Source organism: Gymnogyps californianus, chromosome 2 (assembly GCF_018139145.2).
Source record: "Gymnogyps californianus isolate 813 chromosome 2, ASM1813914v2, whole genome shotgun sequence".
NCBI classification, from domain to species: Eukaryota; Metazoa; Chordata; class Aves; order Accipitriformes; family Cathartidae; genus Gymnogyps; species Gymnogyps californianus.
Genome location: NC_059472.1, coordinates 58,284,970 through 58,312,905, shown reverse-complemented (window position 1 = coordinate 58,312,905; position 27,936 = coordinate 58,284,970). Strand labels below are relative to the sequence as shown.

The following is a 27,936-nucleotide window of genomic DNA, read 5'->3' as shown; positions in this document are numbered from 1 at the left end:
AACTCTTCTAACTCACAAGCTTTTTCATATGGATAAAGAAGGAAGTTGTTTCAGAAAAGCGTGAGCAACATTTTACAAATGCAGAAACTCGATCAGAGAAAAGTCATCTCTGCATTTATGTTCTGGCAGCAAATTTGGAGTTGCTCTTTCTGATCTACAGATGTGCCTTTTACCTGGAATAGTGCAGTATAGAGTAGTAGATAACTTACAACCCCAGTGTGGCAACACTAATTGTGCTGTCTGTTACTGCCTGTTCCTATAATGATGGGCAGGGCTGAAATGTATCACGGCTCTGGACTTCACAGAAGAAAAAAGACTGTTCTAGAATATATGTACATGTGTGTGCATGCATGCATGTATTTTTAGGACATATAGCAATTGGAAATACTAATACTTTGTATTGAAATTCTTATACAGTAAAATATGAACTTCAGATAAATTGCACTAGTTCTCCTAAGGAGCCATTCCTCATACAGGTAATATTACCACGTACTTCCCCCAGCTATGGCAGTTCAGAAATTGGCTGCTCTTTGCTGACTCTTCACTGAAAGAGGTACAGCGAGAATCATCAAGGGGGTAGTTTGAAGTTGAGATGGCACACACTGGGTTCATTAGCGTGACAGCAAGCAAAACGGATGAGTCAGGTTTCCTCTCCAGTGTTAACCCAATGCTGTCCCTTCAAGGGTACAAAAAGCTGATGGCCCTACACTTACAGTAATCTACACCAAGACATTAATCTTTTGTAACAAGGAAGTTCTAGAGACCTCACTTTCAAAACAATTTTAATCAAAGCATCTTACGGTACCATGCAGAGATTAAGACAAGTGTGAAAACCAGATGCAGGACTGCACTCAAGCAATTGCACAAACACCAATGTTATTCAACATTCCAGCTGCTAATCAGCAGATGGATGGTATCTGAGTAATAGCTGGCTGGTGCATATATGACCACACACCTGTTTCCCACCTCTCTGCATCACTCTGCATGTTCACAGCCTACATGCATTTCTCTCTGAAAGTCCTAATTAATGGATGGCTTGTGTTGCAATAAGCAAAGAAACTGTTACCACCTCCTGCAAGAAGAGAAGATCTACGAATGTCATCCACTACTGTTGAACACTTACATATGGAGTTCAGCACATTATGTTTAAGGAGCAGATATTTCTGAAGGTCTGGTTTATTAACTACACGAGCCTAATGGACAGAAGGGCTGTAGGAAGCTTCAAAGAATCAAATACCAATTCATATTGCAACACATTTAATTCTAAACCTTGCTTGCTTAAACCAGCTTCCTCTGCAATTCCTAGTACGCGTTTCCCGTCAGCGTGCTCTCCTGCGCTGGGGATGTGCTCAACATCCCTCCCAGGGCTAGAGCCTGGTGTGCAATAGGTAATCCAGCACAGGCTGGCAGAGATACCACAGTTTTCACTTGTTGAGCAACTCGATGTGCCAGCCTTGCTAGTTAACCACCTTCTATGAAAAACAGATACACAAGACAGTCCAGATTTCTGCTTTGTAAGATACGATAGCAGGCTGTTACATGCAATATCAGTAATTACTTAAGTCAGGGAAACTGCACATAAGGACTTTGATCATAGCTGCACACAAACACTATTCCAAGCCACTTACTATGGACTTCAGTTTCACACCACGCATGGGAACCTACGCGCTGTCCTCCTGGATGAGGATGGAGTTCTCCAAAAGACTGAGGAAATGTCTTCTGAAGCTCTCAACCTGATCTTACAGTTAGAAATAAGTTTAATGCCTGAAACCTCAGCCTTATGCATTTCCTAACTACTCCTCTCTGGATAGGTTACACACACGTGGACTCAGTGTTCAGAGGCTTCCTTTCTTTAAATATTGCTAAATTCTTGCCTCAACAACACTGCACGGTAACGTGGTATACAGCCTAAAGACAGGATGTATGAAAAAATTTCTTTTTTATCAGCTTTGAGTTGCACTGAGCAATCTTCTAATCTTACAACACAGCCTAAGTTCCTGACCCACCTTCTGTTCAACACCCATAATTCTGTGTACCTTTTTATTTCCCCACTCTTTACCTAGACTCAAAAGTAAACAATTCCAAACTTTTTGGCCTCTATTCATATCAAAGTCTGTTCACAACTTTCTGCTGTTTTCCTATGTTTTCTACATCTGCAGCATGTTTCTGTGCTGCAGCAACACTTGAACACAGCATTCTAGATAAAGGCGAAATGTTCATTTATGTAACAGCATCATAACATTTCACATCCTATTTTTATTGATTCAAAATATTTTATCTGACCACAACTATATTCTCTAAAGAGGTCTTCATTCACCCTTCATAGTGATGCTTTGGTCCTTTTCCTTAAATTACACAATTAATTAAGATCCAATAAACTGTATTAATAGCACATACTTTGCCCTCCAGTATGAATTACTTTGCATTAATCAAGATCGAATTTCATCTATCATTCTGATGACTGCTGACCTCATTTGATTAAATCCTTCTGATATTCCTCTTCAGATTTCACTAACATACAACCAAATATCATTACATTGCATTACGTTCACCATTTTTTAAGATATTCTGCTCCAATTGTGGAATTATAGTTGACTGATGAAACTCACTCCTATTCTTCTGTCTCTAGTCACATTTTAATGCAAATTGACTTTTTATGTACCTACTTAGAAACTATTTAGCATATCCATTTCCTTGCTCTTAGATGTTGACATACAAGTAAAAAATTAAAGATAAATTTATTAATATTGGACAGTATGTGCTAATGTTAATATACAACATAAAACACATACTTTCTCAACATTTTTTTTAAATTCTGTCAGCTTATCATTGTATTTTTTCCAGTATAATACCCATTTTTCTGAGGTTATTACAGCTTAACATCTCTTTGCATGTTTTTCAACCACGTAAAAATTTCATCTTCTTTTATTACTTCTGCAAAGTAGATGAACATCATTATCTCCATTTTATAAATAAAGAAATTAAGGAAGAAAACCAACAATGATTTCATCAGGATTGCACAGGAAGTCTGTGGCAGAGATGCCAAGCAAATTTGGAATTGTTGGCGAGACCTATTCACTGAGCACCAAGTCTTCCATTCCTCATATCATTTCAGTCCTTCCTCTGGTTTTCTAACATCAGGGGAATTTATTTTCCCCATACATTATCTAATAGGCTTGTCAAAAGGGGACATGGTTTGAAACCTGTGTTATATAGCACAGTAAATGCATTTGCTGGAGGAGCACCGCCAGCCCCAAATACTCACGGCCAGTTGACTGATCATCTACATTGTAATAGCCTATCAAAAGTGACAGGTATTCACTGTGAGAGATGCAGCTTGTTACAAACAAAAGCCACATGCACCTTTCATCCTGGTAATTAAAACAAACAAGCCAGTACCTTTATCAGGGAGGAGAAAAAGAGCAGGTTTGCAACATAATGATTCCCAACAATGTCTAGCAAATCTTTGACTGGTACAAACAGTAATTTCTTCAGGAATATCTGAACCCGCTGGGAAGAAGTCAAGATCGTTTCCTATTGAAACAGCTGAAAGGTTCTGCAAGATAGCAATATCATTCTTGGCATTAGCTGCAAAGCATTGAACACAAAGGAAGAGACTGAGTATGTGAAATACCATGAGATGGGTGGCCAGGCTGAGGTACTGGAGTGGAATACAGGCCACTGTGACGGTTCTCCAACAGACTATTGACTCTCCTCTGGAAAACACAGGGAGATGACCCTTACATCAGACCGTGACTCTACAGTTTCTCAAAGCAGATGGTTTGTTCTGGCCAGATGAGCTAGGTTTTGAAACCAACAACAATAAAACTATGTGAAATTTAGTGGGAGATGTGGAGCATGAACTATCCAAGAACTGAGATGCCGATCCCCACCACCACATAACAGGGGTGCACCCATTCTCCCAAAAGCCCCTGTTTGAATAAAGACAATCCTAGCCCAACCAGCCTTAGTCATACTGATTTGTTTATACACGCTTACATTCGTTATCTTAGACCACAAAAAAGAACATTCTAAATCTTGGTAAAATATCAAAGAAAGGAAGATTGTTTTGGAGGACTGTGCTGCCAAGAACACAATAATACCACCATCAGCCCCCACACATTTGTTATTGCATTCAGCACAAGTGCCGGATGAACATCTGCACTGTAAAAATTCAGCCCATTAGCTCCTTCAGCTTGTTAGCATATTTTAATACTGTGATCACAGCTTTCTATTTCTATCAAGGTGCTACTAGGTGCCAGACTCAGTATTCACATAGTGCGTCATTATTATCTCTACACCCCCCAGGTCCTTAATCTGTCTTACTTTTATGAAGCTATTACACAGCAATACTGAAACAGAAGGAAAGGAGGAGAAATCTGAGAAGGAAAGAAGAAGCTACCAGCATAGCAATACTGCTGGAAAGATAAGTAGAGCTGTGATCTTATCATCTATGGTTGGACTAACGCTGTGTTACATATATCTCTCTCTAGCCTCTTAGGCTGTATTGTTAAGTTAGGGAAAAGTCATCTATCACATACAAAATGCAATTAATTTAACAACTCACTCTCCTGATCTGTTTTCCTTTAGCTCCTAAGAGTGGCTCAGTATTAACAGTTTGTCAACTGTCTCATTTATGGTCTAAATAGAATGTGAAAAAATATCTTCACCTTGATTTTAACCCTAAACCTGTAATTAAAACAGTGGGTATTTTTAAACAAAGATAGAAATCCCAATTTATGTTTTCATAGCAACTGACATACAGATCTTTCTATGTTGCTGGTATTTTTCTTAATGCTGACCAGTCTGTATTCACTCCTTAGGTTGGCATACAACGTGCATGTAAACAAAACAAAGAGTGCAAGCCTGCTGTAATATACACACACATACTCCCACAGTATCTGATGCCTGTGTACTACACAGTCACAGGTGACAACTATGTTTGCTACATGCAGTAGGCTTTGTGTGTGCATTTGTTTTTTTAAACATCCAAGCAAAAGTTAAGCCTACTTTCATCACAAGATGAACTTCGTTCACTATTAAATATAAAGCTGTCACACAGTCCACAAATCCTGACCAAAAAAACCCCAACACCACTCAGAAAGAACAGTAAGCTTAGAGAAATTAAAAATATCTGTTCCTCACAAAATAAGTGAAAAGACGCAGGCAAATAGTCTTTCAGGTTCACATGAATTCAGCACTTTCAAGCTGGCATCCTACGTTCAAAATGCCTTAACATGAAAAGTATGTGCTGAATATAGAAGAAACCAATGTGCCCACACATCTCCTGGTTAGCAAAGGGTTGATGGATCTTCTCTTGTTCTCACACTTAAGAAATTAGACATTTTCTCTTTACCTCAGTTCCTGCCCTTTCTAAATGCCGAATTCTCTCAGGAGGACAGAAATCCCGTGCTCCCCATGCACAGTAGTGCAGCATTCCTCCAAGGAAACAGGTTTACTGGGAAAAGCACAACTGTTTATCTAATTTGCTTATACTCTTTCACCTAGCATCTGCAACTGGCCAGTGCCAGATTCAATATCGGGCTAGCTAGGCCTTTGATCTGACCCAGGACAGCTGTTCCTATGAACTCATTTAACTAGCTAACATTATTCCAATAAAGTCCCATGTCTTAAGCCAAACTGGACTTTGTTATTGAAATGTTATATTACATTCTACAAGCATGGGTTCCAAATGAACCCAAGCCCATGAACGGTGATGAGAGACCCCTTCTGATACTTCATTCTTCTGTTTCATTTCTCTGTAACAAAAAGTGACAAATGATGAGATTTTCAGAATGGAGGAGAAGGGCAAAAGTAACAATTAGCTCTTAATTCCCAAACTCTCCTGTATTCAGGGAAAGGTCTTTAAGCATATGATTTAGTGAGGCAAGGACTAAGGCATTTAATAACACTACTGTTTCATGGAAACCTTAAACCAGTCAAGGATAAACCACCACTGAATGGAGCCACTTGTACTGCCCTCTGCTTTGCACTGGCCCAACAGTTTGCACAGCTGGGCTGAGAACAGAATCAAAGACATGACAATGGCCAAAACAAAATGGAAGTTTCTCAGAGTTCATCAGAACCAGACCAGGTCTCCAACCCAATTCCTGTGTGGCTGCACAAGCATGCGCACAAGCAAGGGAGCAACTACAAGGGGCAACACTGGCTTATGCCAGTTTCAAGCATTTGCAAAACCGTGAAGAAAACAGGGTTTCTCAGACTTTCCAGTCTGAGAAAAATAGCTGCACACTAATGGCCAAAGCAATATGCTTTGGTGAAACACTACATGATACGGAAAAAAATCATTTCACACACAATACAGACCACAGAGATCATGGCAAAGCAAGGATTTCTTTGTGCACCAACATGATGCTGTATGTTAAGCTACACAGAAACTTCAGACAGAAATTTTTCAGTGTGCATTTATTTATACCAGAACATACAAGCAAGCTCTGAATTCATCTTCATCTCAGCTGTTACTTTAAAATAGAAGGAGAAGATGAGCCTGCTTAAGAAAAACTAAGGTGGTTCATTTCATCAGGGAGATGAAGAGTTTCTGGAGATAAAGGGTCAGATATGCATCTGCAGAATGAAAAGCAATCAAACATCACAGTCTGCAGAACTCCTAGAGAAGGAAGGTCATCTAGTTTGACTCTATGTCCCTTTTTTGTGAGGGTTTTTTTAAAATTATTTTTTATTTTTAAAAAAGCTTCCTCAAAGCATGTTCTCTGAAATACTTGAAACCGTATGAAAATATAAGTAACCTTCATGCTATCTAAGCACCTGAACAGCTTCCAATGCTGTACAGAAGAAACAGTTTGTGACTGGTCCTCTAGGCTTGTATTAGCCAAGTGCAAACACAGCACAAACGCAGTGCTCCTAACGAGCATTTACCAGCAATAACCAATCTGAATGAATGACAGGGAGAGTGGTGGCTTTAAAACTCACACAGGAGGATTTCAGAACTGCATCTAAAACTTACAGAGATTTAGCCAGGCAGCTCCTAGTGCACTGTACAGTGTGACCCCTGCAAATGAAACTGTAGAGAGGAAGGACAGCAATGAACAATATTTAATAATGTGGACTGAAAATAAAATCAACAAAAGTTGCTCAGTTCCACTCCATTTCTGATGTTGTGTTTGAGCACCTACTAGTCGTACGTGAAATAATGTCTGAAAATAATTGTCTCACAGTTTATTCTCTTCCTCTCTCCAGGGGGAGAGTTGTGCCTGTGGTAGGATACTGTGCTGTGGTTTTTGTACTTTAGTTTTAGGCCCGCGTTCATGAAATATTTTTGCTACCATGCACTTCTGGTGGAGAAAAGAGTTTGAAAAGGGGTGCCCTTAGAGTCTGTGGGAGGCCATTTCCCTGCCTCATACTGGTCCACAAGGAGCTCCTGTCTCTTGCAGAGCCAAGCATACCTGTAAGATAGAAAGTCACATCATGCCTGGCACTACTGCTCTGAGATCTCCAGCCTGAAGTTTAGGCACTCTCTCAGATACATAAAAATCAGTCTTTCAATGAAGATTTTAATACACTGTACACTTTGAGCACCTCAAATTCTCTTTTGCATGTGTAAGAAATCAGTAGCAGGAAAAGGAAATAGGAGAAAGCAAAAGCATTACCAGGCATAATTGTACTAAACTCTAATGTTTAGTACTAGATGAAGTTTCCTAAAAGCTGACAGGAATTGAAGGAGGGGTGAATGAAATGTGTATGAAGAACAAACACAAACAGTTCTAATAAATGTTGTTTCCAGATCGTGATTAAAGGTGATACAACTGACTTACTTACTTTGCGAATGAATAATATAGCATTTCAGAGCTATTGAAATTCCCACATTTTCACTTGCAGGGCACTGTGAGCTTTTATTTCTTTTCTCATTAACTGTAAAAATATGATTAATGTTCAGCTGGAAACTTTGTGAAATGGAAATTCCTTACCAGGAGCCGAGTTCAGTCCTGTTTGTAAGCAGATGCAAATACCTGACGTTGTACCAGCATATTTCACGGTTGTTATTGGCCACGCGCATGTGCGTCTGGCTTGTCCGAGTTGCTAATACTGTAAGGCTCCAAATGAAGAATGGGTAAACTCTAGCATGACTGAATTCCACTGCAGTTTTATTACAGAGTTCATGGGACCAGCATTCTCCTTCATTTATTAAACACCAGGAAATACAGTATTTTAAAAAATACATACAAAATATTAAAGGAAAATACAAAATTCACCTTAATGTTTTGCTTTTTTCCAAATTTTCGAGCTCATATTAATTGCTAATGTTCCATGATGTGCTTCAAAAATATGCAAAGATGAAATGATTTCCAAACAAAGCGCAGAACCTGCTTATAGCACTTTAAGAAACAAGATTCCACTATAGGCTGAAAATCAACTGGATTTTCTAAATAAAAATCTCTATCTAGTATTTAGTTATATGTACACAGAACTAAAATCCAGAACGCTATGGCCTATCCTGTACTACAAACCCCAGAGAACCTCTTGCTTTTTAAATGTTAGCATATGTATCAAATTACATTTTTGTTATAACCCCACCAATCAAAAAATATTTGTCGCTCTGTCTACATCAGAAATTTTTATTTCCTTATCATTAATTGCGCTTAGTGACAGAGAAAGGACAAGTAACAGCACGAGAGATCACGAAATAGCGCAAGATGTGCCCTAGGCTACGGGTCTCACCTGGTTAACACAGCTTCTCCTTTCCAAACTGTAGGCAGCCTCATGTAACCTCATCTTAACAGCCGGGGACATACGGAGCCCCAGGTAGGGAGAAGAGATGAATCCTTCTGAACAAGTGGGCCAAATCAAGAAAAACTAAGCAAGTAAATAAACATTTTCAAGCATATACTGTGACTAAACCAACTAATAAATACAGGTGACCGCACAGTTTTATGCATGTGCTTTATGGCCAGATGATGGCTCTCCCAATCCACCCCCTCCTGAGAGCTATACTCCCAGCTAAATCACCCCGCAGTCCCTGGGCAGATGCAGCTGAAATCAATAGCATCGTAACACCATCCCTCTCCTTTCCCCGCTAAAGCCCCGTAATAGCCAAGTTTCAGCTGAGATCAGTATTGACCGGCTCCCAGCACCAGCGGGGCCTCTCCTCCCGCCCGGCGGGGCAGGATCAGCCCGGATCGCTATCTGATTAGAGGGGAGCACGTCCTGACTTTCCCCAGTCACTTAAGCCGGCGTCTCATTGCTTGTCCTTAGAGACCACAGCTCCACTCAGGCAGAGAGCGTCTAGACAGTATTCATGATCCATCTGTCTGGCACAGCCAGGCTGATGACAAACTCTATTAGACCCGAAACAATTTTTTTTTTCCGCTCTTCCCTCCTCCCATCTCCCTTTTCCTCCGAGAAGCAGTAATCTGACACTGAAAATTACTATCATTGTTGCAATGCTCAAAATAGCAGTGCCAGACTTTCATTAACATCAACGCTAGACTGCTAAATATTTAAAGAAATGGCTAAATTTCACCTGAAGTGGGACAGCCCAGCACACATGAAAGCAGAAGCACAATCAAAATGTAAATCTAAGCGGTTGTTTTTATCTGTGCAAATTCGGTGTCACAGTCAGAGGGGGATGCCAAAGGTCTCTTTAAACAAAATATTTTCCTTTGATTGAGCTTTTTGTTTTTAAAACAGAATCATTCTCCAACCCCCTGCAGATCCCTACAAGGCTCAGAGCTGACAGAAGTAGGTGGGGGTGGTGAAAGGGAGAGCTATATATTTGATTTGTTTGGGGTTTTTTTACCTTGCAGAGGAAAATGAACTCCTACAGCAAACTCTTCTATGCCAAAACAGCCATGACACATCACCTCCATCAATGCTGACAACTTGAAATTTGATGTAGACATAATTTTCACATGACAAGAAGGATTTGTTCTCCCTTATTTTATTCTTCTTCAAATTCTCATGCACGTCAATATTTGTGTTTCATATGCCCACAAACACATACAGATCACAGCACAGATAACTACCTGTACTGTTTTCCACCAAACAATTAAAGAACTAAAATCTCCACCATTGCTACCCTTCTCAATTAGACATGACTTGGATACTGCAGTCTGCAAACAGACAACAGACTACACTTCCCATTTCAAAATCTAATTTACTTTTAGCAGGACAAGGCAGGCTGATCATTTGTTGCGAAACAAAGGGAAACGCTCAAACAAATGAACTGTGTCCTGCTACAAGCAGGCACATTGTTTCAATGCCTCGGAGTCCAAATTTTGCAGGTCACGTGGGGTGGCAAGCTGCCGCCAAGGCCAAGTCTGCAACGTTTAAAATCCTACTCTTCATCTCATTTTTCCTATCACGGCTTTGCGCCATTAAATACACCCTTGACCTCCAAGTAGTGTCAAAAGAACAGTCATCTCCATTATCTCAATCAATAAGTCTTTACAGTTGATGAAAATAAAAACAGTAAGTAGACCTACTGAAAGTTGACACGGGCTACTTTGCACAAGGCTACCTGCGGGGAAACGAGCAGTAACATTAGAGTGTCCTCACTGAGGGGGGGGAGGCACACTTCAACGTGCATCACCAAACCTGTGCTAAAAATCCCAATGTAAACCAAGCAAGCTGTTACCTTAACGTGTTCGGCTTAAATGCCGTAGCATGTATTTTGACCAACTTGCTAAATTGCAGCTTGTGTTGTCTAAAATCGGACTCTAACACACCTTGGAGCTGGTGCAGATTTTCCCCGGCTGCCCTCCAATTTCTCTGTGCTATGCTGACTAAATTGCCCATGTAGCAGCATAAGGAAACCCTACCTACAAGTCAGCTGAGGAAAACTAATAAAACCAAAGGGCTGCAGAAATACACGTTTTGTTTAACTTTGCACACGTGAGACGTCTTATTGAGTTCAGTAGCAACATCTAAAAGACTGAATTAACAGCCTTCACATTGGAGCCAGATAAGAATAGCAAGGAGAGAGGAACACCAGGTCTGGGAGATTTAAACTCCTCTAACACAATGAGATAGCATCTGCTATCATCATGAGATCCAGGGAGCAGGTCACCCACAAAAAATATCTTTCTATACCACTGCTCATGCAACTTAACTAAACTAAACAGTAAGCTCCAATGAGACATTCTGGATTTGGCTGCTGGCAAGAACACAAATGAGAAATGCTTCAGTAGCCGGGAAATACGGGCTACCGCTAACATGGCACATACTGCTTAAATAAACTACAGCAGAACTTCCATATGAAAATGTATTTATTTAGACATCGTTTGGGGGCAGTCTATGTATTACTGTGAAATGAGATGAATATTGTTTCCACCATGGGAGGATAGAAGGTTTGAATACAGTATGAGAAAGGGATTCTTTGAAGAAACAGCAGAGGGGAAGGCATACCACAGTAGTGCCAACGTGCTCTACGTAAAGACAAGAGCAGTCCCAGGGAGAAACAGGCCACCCTACTTGGACGTAGATCAGCACACACTTCCACGTGGCTCCTTTCAACAGTTTCCTCCCTGTTCAAGAACTGTGCACAAGCAAGAAGATGGAAGAACAGAGCTGATGTGTAACACTGACCAGAAAGAAATTCCTGCTTTAAAATTCCTCAAGTGATTTTTTTTAACACTTATTTTCTTCTTACTGAGCTGTATTACCGTCTTGTCACTAATTAGAGGCCAATGAATGTATGTACTTCTGTGTTGGAAGGTAGCCTCGTCATCTGGGACATTTCAAGCACATATACTCTGGTGTACTCTGGTAGGGATCCCCATTAAAATCATTGAGCAAAAGCATGCACAAGTTTCTTAATTCAACATGTCATCCCTCTAAGGCCTGGGGACCTCACTTCAGCAAGTATTGTAGCAACATTTTTTCAAGGCTGGAATAAGCCAACACAACCAACTGCCATGTCCATAATAATGCTGTTTCCTATTACCAATTGGCACTGATTTCTACCATGTAGCAGCCTGTTTAATAGCCAGAACATGGTAAACATCACTAATCCTCATTTGTTTTAAATGGTTTTATGGTTGTATTATTTTTCTGTCTGGCTTCGATCTTTTTTCTCTTTGTTTCACCATTAGGACCCTGTTTCACTGGGTTTTGGTTTTTTATTTAAAACAGAAGTCCCTTTACTTACCAGCACTTGTCGCATAGTCCCTACTGCGATGAAAAAGCACAGTCACTATCAATATCCCCAAATACAACAAATAATGAACCGCTCTGCCACAAGGTAAGCAAAAAGTTAAACACTTCCGAATGCTCCTAGCAATAAATCAAATATTTCCTCTACAAACTCCTCATTTGCAATGTTGTCGCAAAACCAGCAAATATAGTTCTTGAAGGACTTAATAAGACTGTTTACCTAATTATTCCTCTTCACTCAGCACTGAGGAGGTCTGAAGTAGCAGGACTATTGGACACCACATTTTAAAAGGAGTCAGAGAAAATGAACAAACGTAACAGATTTAAGTAAACATAATTCATGTGAAGGAACTTGGGTTTATTTTTGTATTTTTTTTAAACCCTCTGAGAGGGTAACTGACAGATGGGTGGTAACAGTCCTCACATCTGTAAAAGGCTGATTTGAGAAGCAAGCAAACTATTTTTCTCCACATCCACTGAAAAGTAAGAGAAATGCTGCCACCTTCACCTGCACGACTTTCCAGAGACAGGATCATGAAACACGCCAACTGAAGTTCCTGTGCAAGCAGTAGAAGACCTGCTGCTGAAGGTTTTTGAGACATTTTGTCAGGTTTGGTCCAGATAAACTTTACGCTGCTGGAGGTGAGGGGGATGACCAGCCAGCTGACTGGCACCGCTCTCTTTCAGGCATGCCTGTCTTCATGTTCATGACCTACTGCAACGCCTGAGGGGACAGATGTGACTTAGGGGAAGACCAGGAAGTTTGCAGATCCTGGATCAAGCAAGTAACAATTTCTACAGTCCACAGGCCTTTTGAGGAGAAGGCCAGCACATGGTGCCAACATGCTGCTGTCATTACTGCACGATTGCCACCAGCACAGAGAGGTACTGAAAAACCACCAGCACTCTGGCTGTCAGACCTCAAGCTGAAGGCGGCTTTGGGAGTTCCACTTAGGAGCTCCACCTAGGAAGTCGCAGGGTGCCACCGTCGCACTGCGGCCGCGCAGGGCCACCACCTGTGATGACCCAACTGCTGCTTGTCACCAAAGTCCTTCCCTCCATCTGCTACCACAGTGGTTTTCATGGCTGCTTTTGGACAAACGGTTGTGCTGGCTTGGTTTAAGAGAAGAACTGTACCGTATCCCAGTCAAAAAAATTCCTCTATTTGAAATTTAAAGATACGCTTACAAGTTTTGCATGCACAAATAATAAGGCATAACTTTTTTACAACTCAAAAGCCAAGGTTAGCCTAAGTTTATGGGCAAATACATGTGACATTTTGATCTGGACCCATTACCAAAGCCTATGGCTAGGCCTGGGGCTTGGGAAAGAGTTCCACTCCAAAAAAACAAATCAAAACAAAAATAAAATGAAATAACATAAAAGCATATGTAGGCCATTATTATTTCAAAACCTCTGAAATCACTGCAGATGTACCAAAGTACCACAAAGTACAAGATTTAAAACCATTTACAGTACAACATTTAGAAACATGTTCATTTGGAGGTTAGAGGGCAGAGGAGGAAAGGCGTATATCCAACACCTAACTTCATCTTCTATTATGAATCCACTCCAGTGCTTCTATCCTGCTTAATGGCACATGCATTCGTTACAAAAAATACAGATACGTGCTGCTTATAATTCCTATTATTAATAACAACATAACAAGACAGGTATTCCTAAGCCATAGTCACAACCAGAGGTGAAACAGCGTGCTGAGGGATGTCAGTATTGGCAGAACCAAACCATTTGGAAAGCGGTAAGTAACATAACAGCACTTCTACTGTACTGGTAGACCAGAAGCATTTTTGGAACATTTCTCCCCCATCCAGAAAGTTGAATTATGGTTTAAAAATAAATTATTGCAGAACATACAAAAACAAAAATCAAAGTTTGATTTCAGTGTACATCACTGAGGGCAAAGCACTAAGAGAGCAATTCTGGTGATAAGCTCTGGCACTCTGTGAGAGATATTTATGCACCAAAGAATAGCAACAAAAGCTATTTTAAATATACGCCTACAGAAGCTCAGTGACCTACCAAATGATGCTGATCTCAGCACTAATAAAATATATTTGATTAATAAAATTGATAACTGGAAAGATTACAATTTTCTTAATAGTCTTAATAGCATATAAAGACTGTCACACAGACAAAGCATAAAATATTTTTTAGGACCTTGGAAAACAAATTATTTAATCATTTATATATTATGCTTTCTTTCTCAGAAGCATCATATGATCCATATGACTATAACCTCAAAGTCTGCAGCGCAAACTCCGTTTGCATAACTACAACTTTACAGGTTTAGAAACCTAGAGAAAGCATGTTACCAATCACTGCTGGTTCAGAGAAAACCAGCATTTACTTCCTCTGTCTCATCCCCCCTAGATATCATACTGCAGACCAAGTTTCCAAACAGACTGATTTCTGAGGTAAACAGACATATTCGACATACATACATACATGGATGCACACAAAGAGCCAGTACTTACAGCTAAAGATGCCTGGAGGTGGATGCTCTGTTACAAGCAGACAGTTCTCTTCATCACTGTTATCCCCACAGTCATTCTGTTGGTTACAAATCAATGAACCAAGGTACAAGCATTTACCACTGGCGCAGGTGAATTTGCACTCTGAAAGGCAAAAAAGAAACCAAAACAAAAATTTGTGAGGAAATCGATGCTTACCTTCTTCACTGCTAGAATGACTGATATTAAAGGCAATATTTTTCAAGTAGATGCTGTCATGGTGGATGGATCTTTGGCACTTCAACACCAAAATAAATAATATAGTATTTGTAGCATTGCACATATAAATATATACATGATACATTCCAGATCACCAGAATCAATCCACTAGTAAACCAGATTTGCCCTTTCGGGAAATTCAACTTCTTCTTAAAAACTAGACAATATTTTTTTGTAGTTCATGTTGATTACATTTCACTTCGGACAAAGACCATGTTCTCAAACATGTTTGTGTGGCATCTTGCATATTTGGGGCAAGACAGCACTACGAATAAAAATAATAATTGTCCCACATTAAAAAAAGTCTTGCACAATGTAAAACAGCATCAGCTGTAAGGCAACAGTATAGTTTGTAACCAGGAACAATCCTCTCCAGACATAGACAATTATTCCTTAACTACCTTCCCAAAGCCAATTTGCCAGTCTCCCAACTAATTACAATCAAGCACTCAGTGTCTGCACATTGAACTCCCACACGCCAGTTTGCTTTACAAAGTCTGCAAACTTCTAAAACCTTTATAAAGCGTCTGAATGCTATACACAGGCATGCTGTATTTTTTACATTTTGTTCATTACAAAAAAATGAACGGTTTCCCCTAAATATGGTTCTGTCATGGGAACAATTCCTATGAGACCAAGTATTTAAACAAAAACTTTGTTACCTCAAGTTCTTTCTTACTTCTCTCCCTTTCTCTGCAAAAGGATGGAGGCTGGCTAAGTAATCCTGTGTAAGATACCTCACAGGACTGATCTCTAGCTCTTCAAAAAAACATGTCAAGGAAAAACTCCTTACCTCATCTCCTACTCAAAGTTTACACCAACAGGAGAGCTACACAGTTACCCCTTCAGACAGGGCTGACATTACTTCCATCCTTGGCCTTTTGTTTACTGGTAAAGATTCAGTAAGTGCTAACCAGTGGTAGCTTTTTATGGGAATTATAGTCCAGTGCCTTATCATCGTGGATGTTTTTTCTTTAATTTTCAGAGCCCAGTCAGACAGGGCTTCAGCCTGACTGACTTGTCTTCTGTCTGAAGCTGTAATACCTCAGTATTTAAATAAGGCGTTATATACTAAGGATGTCTACTATGGTTGATAATTAAAATTCCGTTGCCCTTCTGCTAAACTGATCATTTAAATGTCACTTCCAGAAACAAAGCTTTATAGTAAATATTTGAGTTGTAATTAAGAAATGTTCACAAAAATATACATGCAATTATAAAAAGCTTTCTCACTAGGCTTGTTCCAAAGTTAAATGCACTACACATATAGAACAGAGGACATATTATATCTAGACAAATTATAATTTAATGATTACACTTCCAGCATGTTGACAAATTCTGGCGATTGTCATTCACAAGCAGAGGCAAAGTAGACGGAATTAAAAACACTCACAAGTAGTTTATTAAAGTAGTGCCGTTCCCTGAACCCTGGGCTTCCCTAAGGCTGCAGTTGGGGTTGGCTGATTCTGCTTCAGAGAGATGATCTCTGGTCCTTCCCAGCAAAGAGACAACATTTGTTCATCTTCAACAGTATCAACAAGAGACTTTCCTTTAATCTTAACAGCACTTGGACTTACTCTGACCTGAGATGACAGCACCTCTAATTCTAAAAAGCCCCTAAAACAGTTACTGAGGTGTGATATTTACCCATGCATACCTGATGTGTAACATAAGCACAGTAATAGCGAAGGAGAGGAAAAATAAATTGGGAAAGGGAATGAAATAATTTTTCTTAGCAAATTTGCTTTGTAGGTAAAAGTGATTTGCGGGCTTCACTCCGAACACTTTTCATCAAGAGTATTAATGACATTTTGGTACACATACCAGCAAGACTCTGCTGCTGCAAAAATATATGCATCGACATGTGTAACGTATAAAATGCTACTTAGGAATATAAATAAAGCCATAAAACGCTATGCAAGAAAAACAAGCATTTCCTGTGGAAAAAATCTATCTTTCTATTTCACTTGGTGAAACTGCAGTTAAAAATCAGTGAGTATTTGCCTAAATAAGGTCCTCAAGATTTAAGCTTTTTCAGTCCAACCCTGTAGTACTTCAACTATTCAAACTGCACAATAAAATACTGTACAAACAAAATATTTTTCCCTGTTCCTTTTTCACCCTGTCCTTCTCTGCTACAACAAAGAACTGAAGAGGCATTTAAGGGCTTAGGTTTTCTGTTTTGAGTAGAGAGTATAAAAAAATTCATAACCAAACAGAGTATGCCTTTGAAATCCAAGGAACTAAGAAGGTCATTAACAGTTACTTTTGGAAAGGAGACCAAAAGATCGGTCTCAATGTTAACAATCTGATAATTACAACACTTTAGGACTCATTTCTGCAACTTCATGAAGTAAGAAACTGGAACAAGAAAAGAACTAAGCTGCCTTGGAGGATTAGAAAAGTTGGCTTGAAAGGGTTCAAACTTTCCAGGTATCTTAAATGAGGAATATAACACAGGGTGAAATTAGAGTGGTAAAGGACATACTGCTTCTATTTGAAAGACAAATATCAAACACGTTATTGCTTGAAGTTAGAACATTTGGCATGTTACTTTGGCCACAGTATTTAATCCTTTCCTGTGTCTTTGTGTGGAGTCCTAATGCAAAGCTTTCCACGCTTTCCATGCCTCCCCCATGGCTCATATAAAATGCTCAAGCAAGATGTCAACTCAAAAGCAATTAAATCTACGAACTTTGGGTTTCTGTTTGCCACCAGATTATATGGTCCTCAGACAAAAGACCAAATGAAGCATTAAATTTTTAGTAGTTCTATTAAAGTCTTAAAGGTCTGGTTCTTAACTAACATTACCATAAGAGGACTAACCAGAGTAAAGGATTTGTGCTTTAAGGGTTTTTTTTTGTCCTAGATAATGGACCACATCAAAATTTGGATTCAAAAAACAGACTCAAATCAACTTTTCTTGTAAAATTTTATGGCTACTTCCTCCTTCCCTCAGACACGTGAACATTGCCATTGTCAAGGTGCAAAAAAAAAGTCATCAGGCCTCTCGTCCCCTGCTGATGTGACCACATGGACTGGAAGGTTGCTCACAATACCACAGCAATTCTGTGTTGATTTTAAAATGGAACGTGTTGTCAAAATCATCTTGCCTTGTGATCTCCCGCCAAATCTATTTGCCAAGAAAGCAGTCATCCTGTACTGGGCCTGGCTGGGATGGAGTTAACTTTCTTCATAACAGCCCCTATGGTGCTGTTTTGGATTTGTGACCAAAATAGTGTTGATAGCACACCAGTGTTTTGGCTATCGCTGAGCAGTGCCTGCACAGCACTGAGGCTTCCTCTTTTTCTCGCTCTGCTACTCCAGGGAGTAGGCAGGAGGTGGGCAAGAGGCTGGGAGGGGACACAGCCAGGACAGATGACTGCAACTGACCAAAGGGATCCTCCATACCATATAGCATCATGCTCAGCAATAAAAAACAGGGGGGTTGTCTTCCCGTTGCTCGGAGACTTGCCTGGGCATTGGTCTACTTGTGAGAGGCGGTGAGTGACTGCCTTTGCACGACTTGGTTTTTTCCACTCTTTCCTTCACTTACTAAAACTGTCTTTTTGCTGTTACTCTTCCTATTCTCTCCCCCGTCCTGCAGGGCAGGAGGGGGCAGTGAGTGAGCAGCTGTGGAGGTGCTCAGCTGCTGGTCAGGATCAACCCACAACACATGCATGTGCAAAAGTAACTTCTAAATCTGACAAAATTTAATATCTAATGGAGGACACAAAAGTGCAAAACTTAGCCTGCATAATCACGTTCTGTTGAAGTCTGAAGGAAATACTCAAAGGAAAAAAGTATTGTAGGAATGGGACAAATTAATTAAACAGATTATTCAATGAAAATAGATACTTCTGAACACAGAATATATTTAGCATCAGGTATTTGCGACTTGTAAACGAAAATTCAGTACCTTAGTTTGCTAGTAAATGCATTTAAACAGTGTGTGCTTTTACTAAAACCAGAAGAGAACCCGTCCTTGTAAAGCAAGGTGGATCAAAGTCAGGTTGACGGAGACAGTAGAAAGCAAATATTAGAGTATCATCAAACTGAAAGTTAGTAAATAAACCTGCAAAGGTCTGTACCAAAATACTAGGAGTGACCTCAAAACACTCCAACAGGGAAATCCAGACCAGTCCAGACTAGACCAATGTGCCTAATGACACACCAGAGAGCCCTTTTCAGTACAAAGTCTTGTACTTGGCCTGTCTAGACAAGAAGAGGGGGAAAAGCTCCCGTTCTGAAAACATGCCAGCACGATCCTTCTTTCATGAATAATGTTTCAAAGCTAGGCAGTTTTCCTCTTCATTTTCAAGTGGCAATTAGTGAAACATCAGTAGGTTGGTCAGCAAGGCTCCGACTAGAGCTATACCTGAAGCAAGATGACAGCTACTGGATGTTGAAAAAAACAGTCCTTCTTATAATTATGGCTTACTATGTTCGTAATTATGTCTGCAGCGTAACTGTAAAATTTATCTTGACGGTATACTGATTCTTCAACATAAAGTTTTAATAAACATACTTCCAGGTAGAACTAGACTACCTTGAAAAAAAAGGAATACTAAGAATACTATTATGAACATTTCCTATTTTTGTAAACTGTATGCAAGTAGTATAAATAAGTATATTGCTCACACGTTCAAGGTAGATGCTTGTATGTATAAACTCTCTACCTACAAATACCCATTAATATATGACTGCATTTCAAATAGTTAATTGAAGGTTATGTTTCAGCTGCAACAGCACAAGATGGATTTGCCTCATGATACAAAAAAATCCTCTGATCAGAGGTTTTTTTATTGTGAAATGCAAGATCTGCTGTATTGGGTAGGCTTATTTTACACTTTCTGTGCCTACCCAACAAGATAATTTTATCCTTGCATTCAACTTAATTCTTTTAGACTTCATTTACACTTGACTTCATCCATATGAACAGCATTCCCATTGTTTTGTCATCCCACTTACTGTAGGGCATTTTTAATTATAGCTAAGTGCTGTTTGTTTTTGTAATGTAAGTCCAACCACAGGCCAAGAAAAAAAAAGCGACAGTGTGTCATATTGAAAAAATATGGTGGTTTAGGCCACTGTTACAATGCATGTCACAGCTACTTATTTAACGGGTCTGAGATGATTATCTGACCCAGGGGCAGAATTCTATTCCATCCATTCAAATAAAAAATAAAAAACTATATATGCAGCCAGTGATCTCAGATTGTTGTGGCTAAACTGTAGTAACACAGTTCAAACACACAAAATGAAATCCTAAGTGATGTCTGGGACTTAATCGGAGTGTAAAGGCACTCTCCCAAAATGCAGCAAACTGGTAGCAGCCCTGGCAGCACAGCCAGCAGAGGGTGATCAAATACCCTAATGGCGTCACGTAAGTAGAAGGTGAAAATCTCTTTGCCTCCGGGTGGATCTAGATGTCTAGAATAAAGGCCTAATTTCTTACATAAAGACTCCATTTTAAGTATGTCATCATACTTCCTTCATACTCTTGTTCATATTGCAACACTAAGAGCCTGAAAGAAAATATGTTTAAAGGGCATCATCACCTGTTACAAGGGTAATAAGAGGCAGAAGGAGTAAATTGGGGAGGGTGGGAGGAAGCACACTTCGCTAGAGATTAAAGAAATATAAACCACAAATACCAGAGTCAGTACAATAAAACCCTGTTCAACCTCTGATAAACATCTGTCTGTGTATTATTTTTAATATTGTAGATTGTAGCTTTATAATGGGAAGTAAATTATAAATAGGAGGCAGTGTACACAAGGAACATGTTTATTTGGGAAAAAGCTTGGTTAATAAGGAAGATGGCAGGCTGCCACGCAATCTAATAAACCTCCATTGGTGCAGGGAAGGGAGGGATAAATAGGTCTTTACAAAACAAAAAAACACTTCATAAAAAGAATGCCAAGCAGAATACCAGCAAAAATGAAAGCGGATCAGCTTATGCAGAGTAAGAAGCAGAGCTGTAAGCCACAGTCAAAGGCCTGTCCTCACTGCCCACAGCCTCGCACAGGACAGGGGAGTCTGTTCTCAGAGCCACGCAACATGGAGACTGAGAGACCTTCTCTGCCCAAGGGAGATTACAGCCTTAAAACCAAGCTGATTGAAAGAAGATTGTTACTGGTTCAAAATCAGTCTCATTTGCTGAGCTGCTACCCTCTTGCAGTCCCCCATGCTCGCTTGCTTATCCAGTAATTATCTTTTCATCTTCTTCTAAAGGCAAAGCCTGAAGCTATGCCCTTTAACTAGTTACTATTTATGCCAGTAGCTAAAGGAAGCAAACACAATATTCTTACACACAGGTAGTGAAATCTGCTGTTCAGTTCACCAGTTCAGGGCATTAGGACATTTCACTAAGCTTACCTTAATTAATAGCCTGAATAAAATTACACTAGATGTCATGGGGACAACTGAAAGACCTCCTTTATTTTGAGATTTGTCAGTGAGGTTGGTTTTTGTCTGTGATCTTTCTTCCCCATATATACCTGTCTCCGGTGTGAAAAGAAACAGAAAGGTCTCTTCCTGGAGTCCATTGGGGCATTATGAAAAGTTTTCATCAACACTGGAAACTTTTTTGCATCTACGCTAAATTCAGGAGACCGGCTGTCGCTCAGCCATCATCCTGCCCATGCAGCGAGGCTCCACAGCCTTGCAGCGGGGACCAGCAGCTCCCCTGAGCAGGTCTCTTCGAGAACGAGGAGACAACAGTTCCCATCACAGCTCTCACCTCAAATGGACAAGCCTCTCCAAGGTGATCTGAGAGACCATCAGGCTCACCCAAATGGCCAGTTTTGCCACCATAGGGAAAGGCCAATAAAGGAAATCTTTGCCACCTTCATGGATTATCTTTTCTATTTATCAATTATCTTTCCATAAAACAGCAAGGCAGTATCAGAGTACAGGTTTGTATTTTCTGCCCTTCTACCCACTTGCTTCTCCTGACCTGGCAATGATCTGCCCATTTATGCACGCATAGCACTGAAACACCAGAACTTCCCAACAAAACTCGAGAATTGTGTCCCCTGCTCCGCGCTCCTGTAAAGCCCCCTTTACACCCCCACCAAAACAGCCTGACACCTTCTCCAGCTACAAAGGTTCTGCAGAAACATCCTCCCAGCACCACGTGCCCTGTGCTCCCCCGCTCGGGGACTTGTGTCAGTGCCAACAACTCAATTGAGTCACAGTCTTGACTTTGACCCATGAGCTGCTTGAGTCAGAGCCCGCAAAAAGAAGGACACAGCGCCATGGCAGACGCGTGCAGCTGCCAAGGTGGCGGACAAGAACCACCTTCACTCCAGCTCCTGAGAAGGAAGGGACGCGTTTCCATGAGCCACGAGAAGGCCTCACGTTTCTCCCAGTTCAATGCAGTGGCAAAGGGGGTCCGCTATGGCATGCCAGGCCCGCATCCTGGCCCATCACTTCACCCCAGGGAGGTGCCCGATGCCCGGGGCTGGGGCTGCCCTGGTGCCCCCCACTGCCCTGCTCCTGGCTGGGGCGGTGGGACGGCCCTGGCTGCCAGGCCCTGCCCTGACAGACCCCAGGGGAGCCCCCACCTCCCCCTGACATTTTTATACATACTAGCAGAGTTTTCCTAATCAAGTACGGGGAAGGCGCGTTGGTGACTCAGCTAATGACACTCTCATTTTCAGTTGTGAAATTAGATGAGGAGACGATTAAAAATACATTAAATATGTACCTTATAATTTTTGTCAAGCACAATGTCATTATCATGGGCAAGTGCAGATGAGAAGGGTATGTGCAAATGAGATTTTCTTAACGTCTAGTTCTCCTTAATCATAACTCAAAGAATTCCTGAATTATGGTAAATATTTTAAAATTATCTTAGTTGGTTTTCATCTTAAGAAATCTTTAATAATCACAAGCAGTGTCACTTACCGGGTTGGTAGAGCGCTGCATACGTAGAGGAATATAAAATAAAAAAATCATGTTACTGTAGCAGCTTCTTGTTTCTTCTTTGGAATGTTGTTTGCATAGCAAATAGCTCAAGACTAGACCATTTTATCAGGTAACATCACAACCTTTGAATCCAGAGAAATATAGACTAAACCATGTCACTTCACAGATGCATTGCTAAGTTTTGATTGCAGTCCTAATAATGGGCCCAGATGAGGACACAACAGTTACTGCAACACCCGAGGACTATCTGGGGGTTGGAGGAAATGGGATGATTAGTGGGAAAAAGTGCTGTCTTTATGCTCTCTGTTATTAAATTAGGTCAGATTACTTAAGATTGTGACCCCTGTAAGGCAGGAACTGTTTTCAGTTAGCTCTCCTAGGAGGTACTGAAATACAGAATAAATACCATTCTCATCTGCAATCGTGTAACGTTACTGAAGCAAGGAGGGGTCTGAGAATACACCCGAGAACTTGACTTTCCATACAAGTAACATACAATGCAGGCAAGAGTATACCATGTTTCAGGTGGCTGTTCAGATGTCAACCTAATACTGATGACAGTATTTTTTTACACATCTTCCTATGCATACTGTGCAGAAGATGTAAGAGAAATGAATGTATTTACTATGTGTCAAGATGCAGGGCAGTTATGGAGCTTCTGCTGTAACATGCATTCCAGATTTTAATGGACAAGAGAGTTCTTTCATTTCTCAATGGCATTTGAGTTGTGCAATGCACACTAATGTGAGTAATGACAAGTTTTTTATCATCTGTAACATGTTCTCCAATCCACATCTGCAGACATTTGCATGTTTCTGTAGTAAATACCTTGTCACTGTTAGTTTTTGTACTTGAAAAGCCACTTCCCTTTAAGTCCAACTATCTAAAAAGTGTCTAACTCAGGTCACTGTGCCTCAGTGTTCACGTAACAAAAAATATAACCAAATAATACATAGAGTACAGCCAAACAGATTGCTCTCAATGGTTTGCATAGTACAGCATAGACAATGTTTTTTACAAACTAGTACTGTCTTGTATCAATTGTTATTTAATTCTTCAGTCCTTATTCAGTTCTATCTAAAAAATGAGTCACACATTTTATTCACCGTAGTACCTTTCCCAGAAGGCTGGGTTTTTATGGCTAAACCTTTTAAAAAATAAACAAAATAATGTTTTTCTATTAGAAAATCCCTCTTGTCTACCCCTTGCCTTCTCCTCCAGTCAATTTCCATGAACGCTCCCTCTCAAATATGTATTGTGTTGCAAATGTATACAGACTTGTGTCTATATGCACTTCCATGTAGCGGAGCTGGTAGTCATTCAGCTTGCCTAACATTTTCCGCTATAAATGTCTTGGAGAATCCCTCCCATGTTCGCTGCATGCAGCAGGTCTGTGATGCTGAGCAAGAAGAACACCCCTGGGCTACAGAAGTGCCTTTTCTTTGTCCCAGGAAATTCTCTTCTGCTTTTATGGAAATAAGAACTGTTTAAAAAATTGCAGTTATCTTTCCATTGTCTGCATCAGGAGAGTCTCTGGCAACGCTCCAGAATGACTTAAAGGCACAGACACCGTGAAGCTCCAGCAATACCACTGCCGGAGCAACAGCCCAAATGATACTGAGACAGCAGAGGAAGAGGCAGATTAACTGTGGTGGGGAAAGCGGGTGAGCTCTGCTCCCCCACGCTTTCACGCAAGATTTCCGTTTCACTTCCAGGTATCTGTGCTGCCAAGTACAGCCATTACTACAACCACCAGATGCTCCTCTTTTCTCCATGAGTGCTCCCAATGTTCAGTGCACAGGACAGCCAGACAAGAGGGAAGAAATGTGAACACACAGCAAAGAGTAAAGTCAGTATTTTATGGGCTGAGAGTGCCTCATTTAGCAACCTAAGCAGCATAGTTTCAACAAAGATTCTTTCACACTACAATTATGCAATTTTGTTTAAGCATCAGCAACATATTTGACCATATAGCAGCTATTTAATCAAGATTATTTCATAATTTCCATGGCCAAAGTGCTTACAAAGTAGACTATGCAGAAAACACTGATGCAGGCACCAGTGAAATCTCTACCATACAAATCTTTCTGTTGTTGAAACAGTATCATTTAAAAAGCAACAGTGCATTTAGGACAGTACATTTCTGGTTGTGAATGTGAACATACAATTAACATGACACTGGACGGTGCTGAGCCTATCCATGCACCATGCAGTATCTTGGGAAACTTTATGGCACAGAAAACCAAAGCAGACAGCTTTCCTTCCCCAAACCGCATTTAACTTTGCAGATACACTGTGTGTTTAAGTGAAAAAGTACCTAATACATAGGCACAAGCCTGACATGATGCAAAACCTGTGTATGAACAGAGCCTCTAGTTCACAAGCTCAGGCCATGACTACACTGCATGTAAGAACCAATGTAAATGATGTGGAGTGCTGCATCCCCATAACCAAACACTTTGGGCTGGCACTGCTGCCCAACGGGGGGCACAGCCTTCCTCCGCCATCGGCTGCAGTTCCCATCCATGTGCGGGCGCTTCTCTGGAAGGAGACAGAGAAACTAAGGAGGTTTTCAGCGGGTCCATTTGAATCAGGCAGCCCCCCCAACCTGAGCACCACCCCGCTGACTAAGCAGCGGGGTGGTGAGGAGGGAAGAGACTGGAGCAGGGTGCCGAGGGAGGAAGGATGGTGCCAGGGCGCCCAGGTGTGATGGTAAGGGCTTGTCTTCACAGCTGACATCTGCACATCTGGCTTGGGTGGAGCCGCACAGCCTGGCACCCTGCTGGCACAGCTGGCTTTGAGAAGTTAACCATTCTTGCCTCTTCCTAAACACAGTTTTGCAAAAGGAGCACAGTGTAGTTCACACTGGAGGCCTGGTGCCCGCTGTACCAGCACACCTGAGGAATGCCCACCTGCCACGCACGCATACATGCGTGACCTGGGCTTGGGGGATGACTGACAGATGAAGCTGACTTTACTGACAACATGTGCATCGCGTTTGAGAGCCAAGCAGCATTTGATCTCCAAACCACACCCCAAAATCCTGACACATTACCTCAAGCCTACAGCTCTTCTGGACATGATTTCTGTCTGTGGTTTATCTTAATATGCTTGACTGGAAACTACTGTGGTTGACATGCAGGTCAGCCATGCCAGCCTTGAGACAGCAATGTCTGTCAGAGAGGCAGGGTAGGCGGCTGATAGTGATAACCATTTCAGCCATCTAATTTTCATCTGCCACTGTATATCTGTCAGAAGCCTTACAGAATTTTTTGGGTGGGGACAAGAGATGGGGCTAGTACAAACCTCCGGTTACAGCTCAAGCTATCAGTGTATCGATGACAAGTTAAAGCATGCTAAAAATTATACAAGTGATGTGCTGAACACAGAGAACCACCCAAAACCATACCAGCCATGAAAGAGAATAAACAGCCAGAGCATCAGCAACTCAAGAGCAGCTAATTGTGTTTTAACTGTGGGTGAGGTAGTTTGTCATATTGTACCAGCTCATTATTACTAATCTGCTCAGAGATGGTGATAATTTTCTGTGTTTTTATAAGCCAACATAATTAAACCGAGGTCAGTTTCATAGCACTGGTCTCTCCTCAGAAGACTTCAAGTAGGGAGCGCATAGCAAAGTCAAAAAGCCAGCTAATACAGCATGCTGCTGATTTTCAAGCAAAAACAAAGGAACAAAATATTTGTTAGAACTTCCTTGTGTTCCATCACATCCCTCTAACTTACGGTCCTTCAGCTTAAAAAATTATGTTGAGACACTAAGAAACACCATCTAAACAGATTCATTTCCCTTGTCATTAGGAAATATTTCTTTAAAACATAAAATGTGTTACTATTGAATGTTATACTAACATACAAAAAATACTTCTCGCGAGAGGTGATCATTCCAAAATCCAGGCTGCAGATTAAAAATATTTTATGATTTGCAGGCACTGCGGTCAGATAGATGAATATAAAAAGAATGATCACACATCCTCAAGAAAGAAAAAGGAGTTCAACAGCTACCAAGATAAGGTAAAGAGCAATCTAGCACACAAATATTTGGGGATCAAATTCAAAGTGAAACTCTACAGTAGTGTAACATAGGGCTCCCTGATTTTTTCTTAGCCCAGTTAAGCTCTCAGCTATTTACTGATACAGAATGAAGGCTACAATTAAATGAACACTGTGAACATGTTAGTATATTTTAATAAGTTTGTGCATCAAACCTGTTGTAAGGTCTGAGCTGAGATGCGGCTTCCAGAACTGCCTGTTCTTTGCAATATTAAACAAAAAGTGTTCACCTGAAGTACTTCAGCAACAGCTTACACAAACCCTTTGGACTTTGTGTTACAGTGGATTAGGAACAAACTAGCTGGAGAAGTTGTAATTAATAACTGTGGGGAAATAATATTGGAATATGTCTTTTTACACTTCATGCAGTAACTCTGTATTTGAGTTGACAGCAAATGATTTTATGTGCTCTACTACCTAAGAGACAAAAGACAGAAGCAGCGATGGCAGAACAATACACCCTGATAAAAGGTCATTCAAAAGGGTAGGAAGCCCCTTTCATAATAGATCAGGGTCATATGAACCGTAAGAAAAATTTCCTTAAAAGACCTATGTGTAAGGGGTTTTGAGGAGGTTACCTGTTTTAAACAATAAACACACACTCTAATACTTACTGGTACACGGTATGTGGTCATAAAAGGCTTCAAAATGGGGTTAACCACATAAAAGAGATGAGCATGTTTATATTTAAATATAAACAGATATGCATGTATAACAGTAATAAATTGCAGTTTTCAGAATATACTGCAGTTGCTAAATGCATAACTTAAATGGTAGCACATTCAAGAGAGAAGAATACAGTTTTGGTGTAAACACGTTTTCTAGATTTCCAAACATGACCTCACACACTCAATTTTATTTTTCTCAAAGCTTAAAATATGGAATGAAAAAAAAATCTTGTTCTACAAGCACACATTAAGCATATCATTAATAAAAGAAAAATTATACTGTCTTGTGACTAAAACATCAACATTCACGTGATATGACACAGCGAACTATCTGCTTACTCTTCTTGAAAGGCGAAGTTGTGGCAGAGCTGCGATTGTCGGAC

At 40.5% G+C, this 27,936-nt stretch overlaps 1 protein-coding gene across 2 annotated transcripts in view; it reads right to left on the bottom strand.

Moving 5' to 3' along the window:
* The window catches only part of LDLRAD4 (low density lipoprotein receptor class A domain containing 4), a 239,821-nt gene that overhangs the window by 130,074 nt on the left and 81,811 nt on the right, over window positions 1–27,936 (bottom strand). For both annotated transcript variants that reach the window (XM_050891090.1, XM_050891091.1), the window contains exon 3: window positions 14,625–14,765. In XM_050891090.1, coding sequence (XP_050747047.1) covers window positions 14,625–14,765 — 141 coding nt within the window. The remainder of the gene's footprint in view (window positions 1–14,624; window positions 14,766–27,936) is intronic.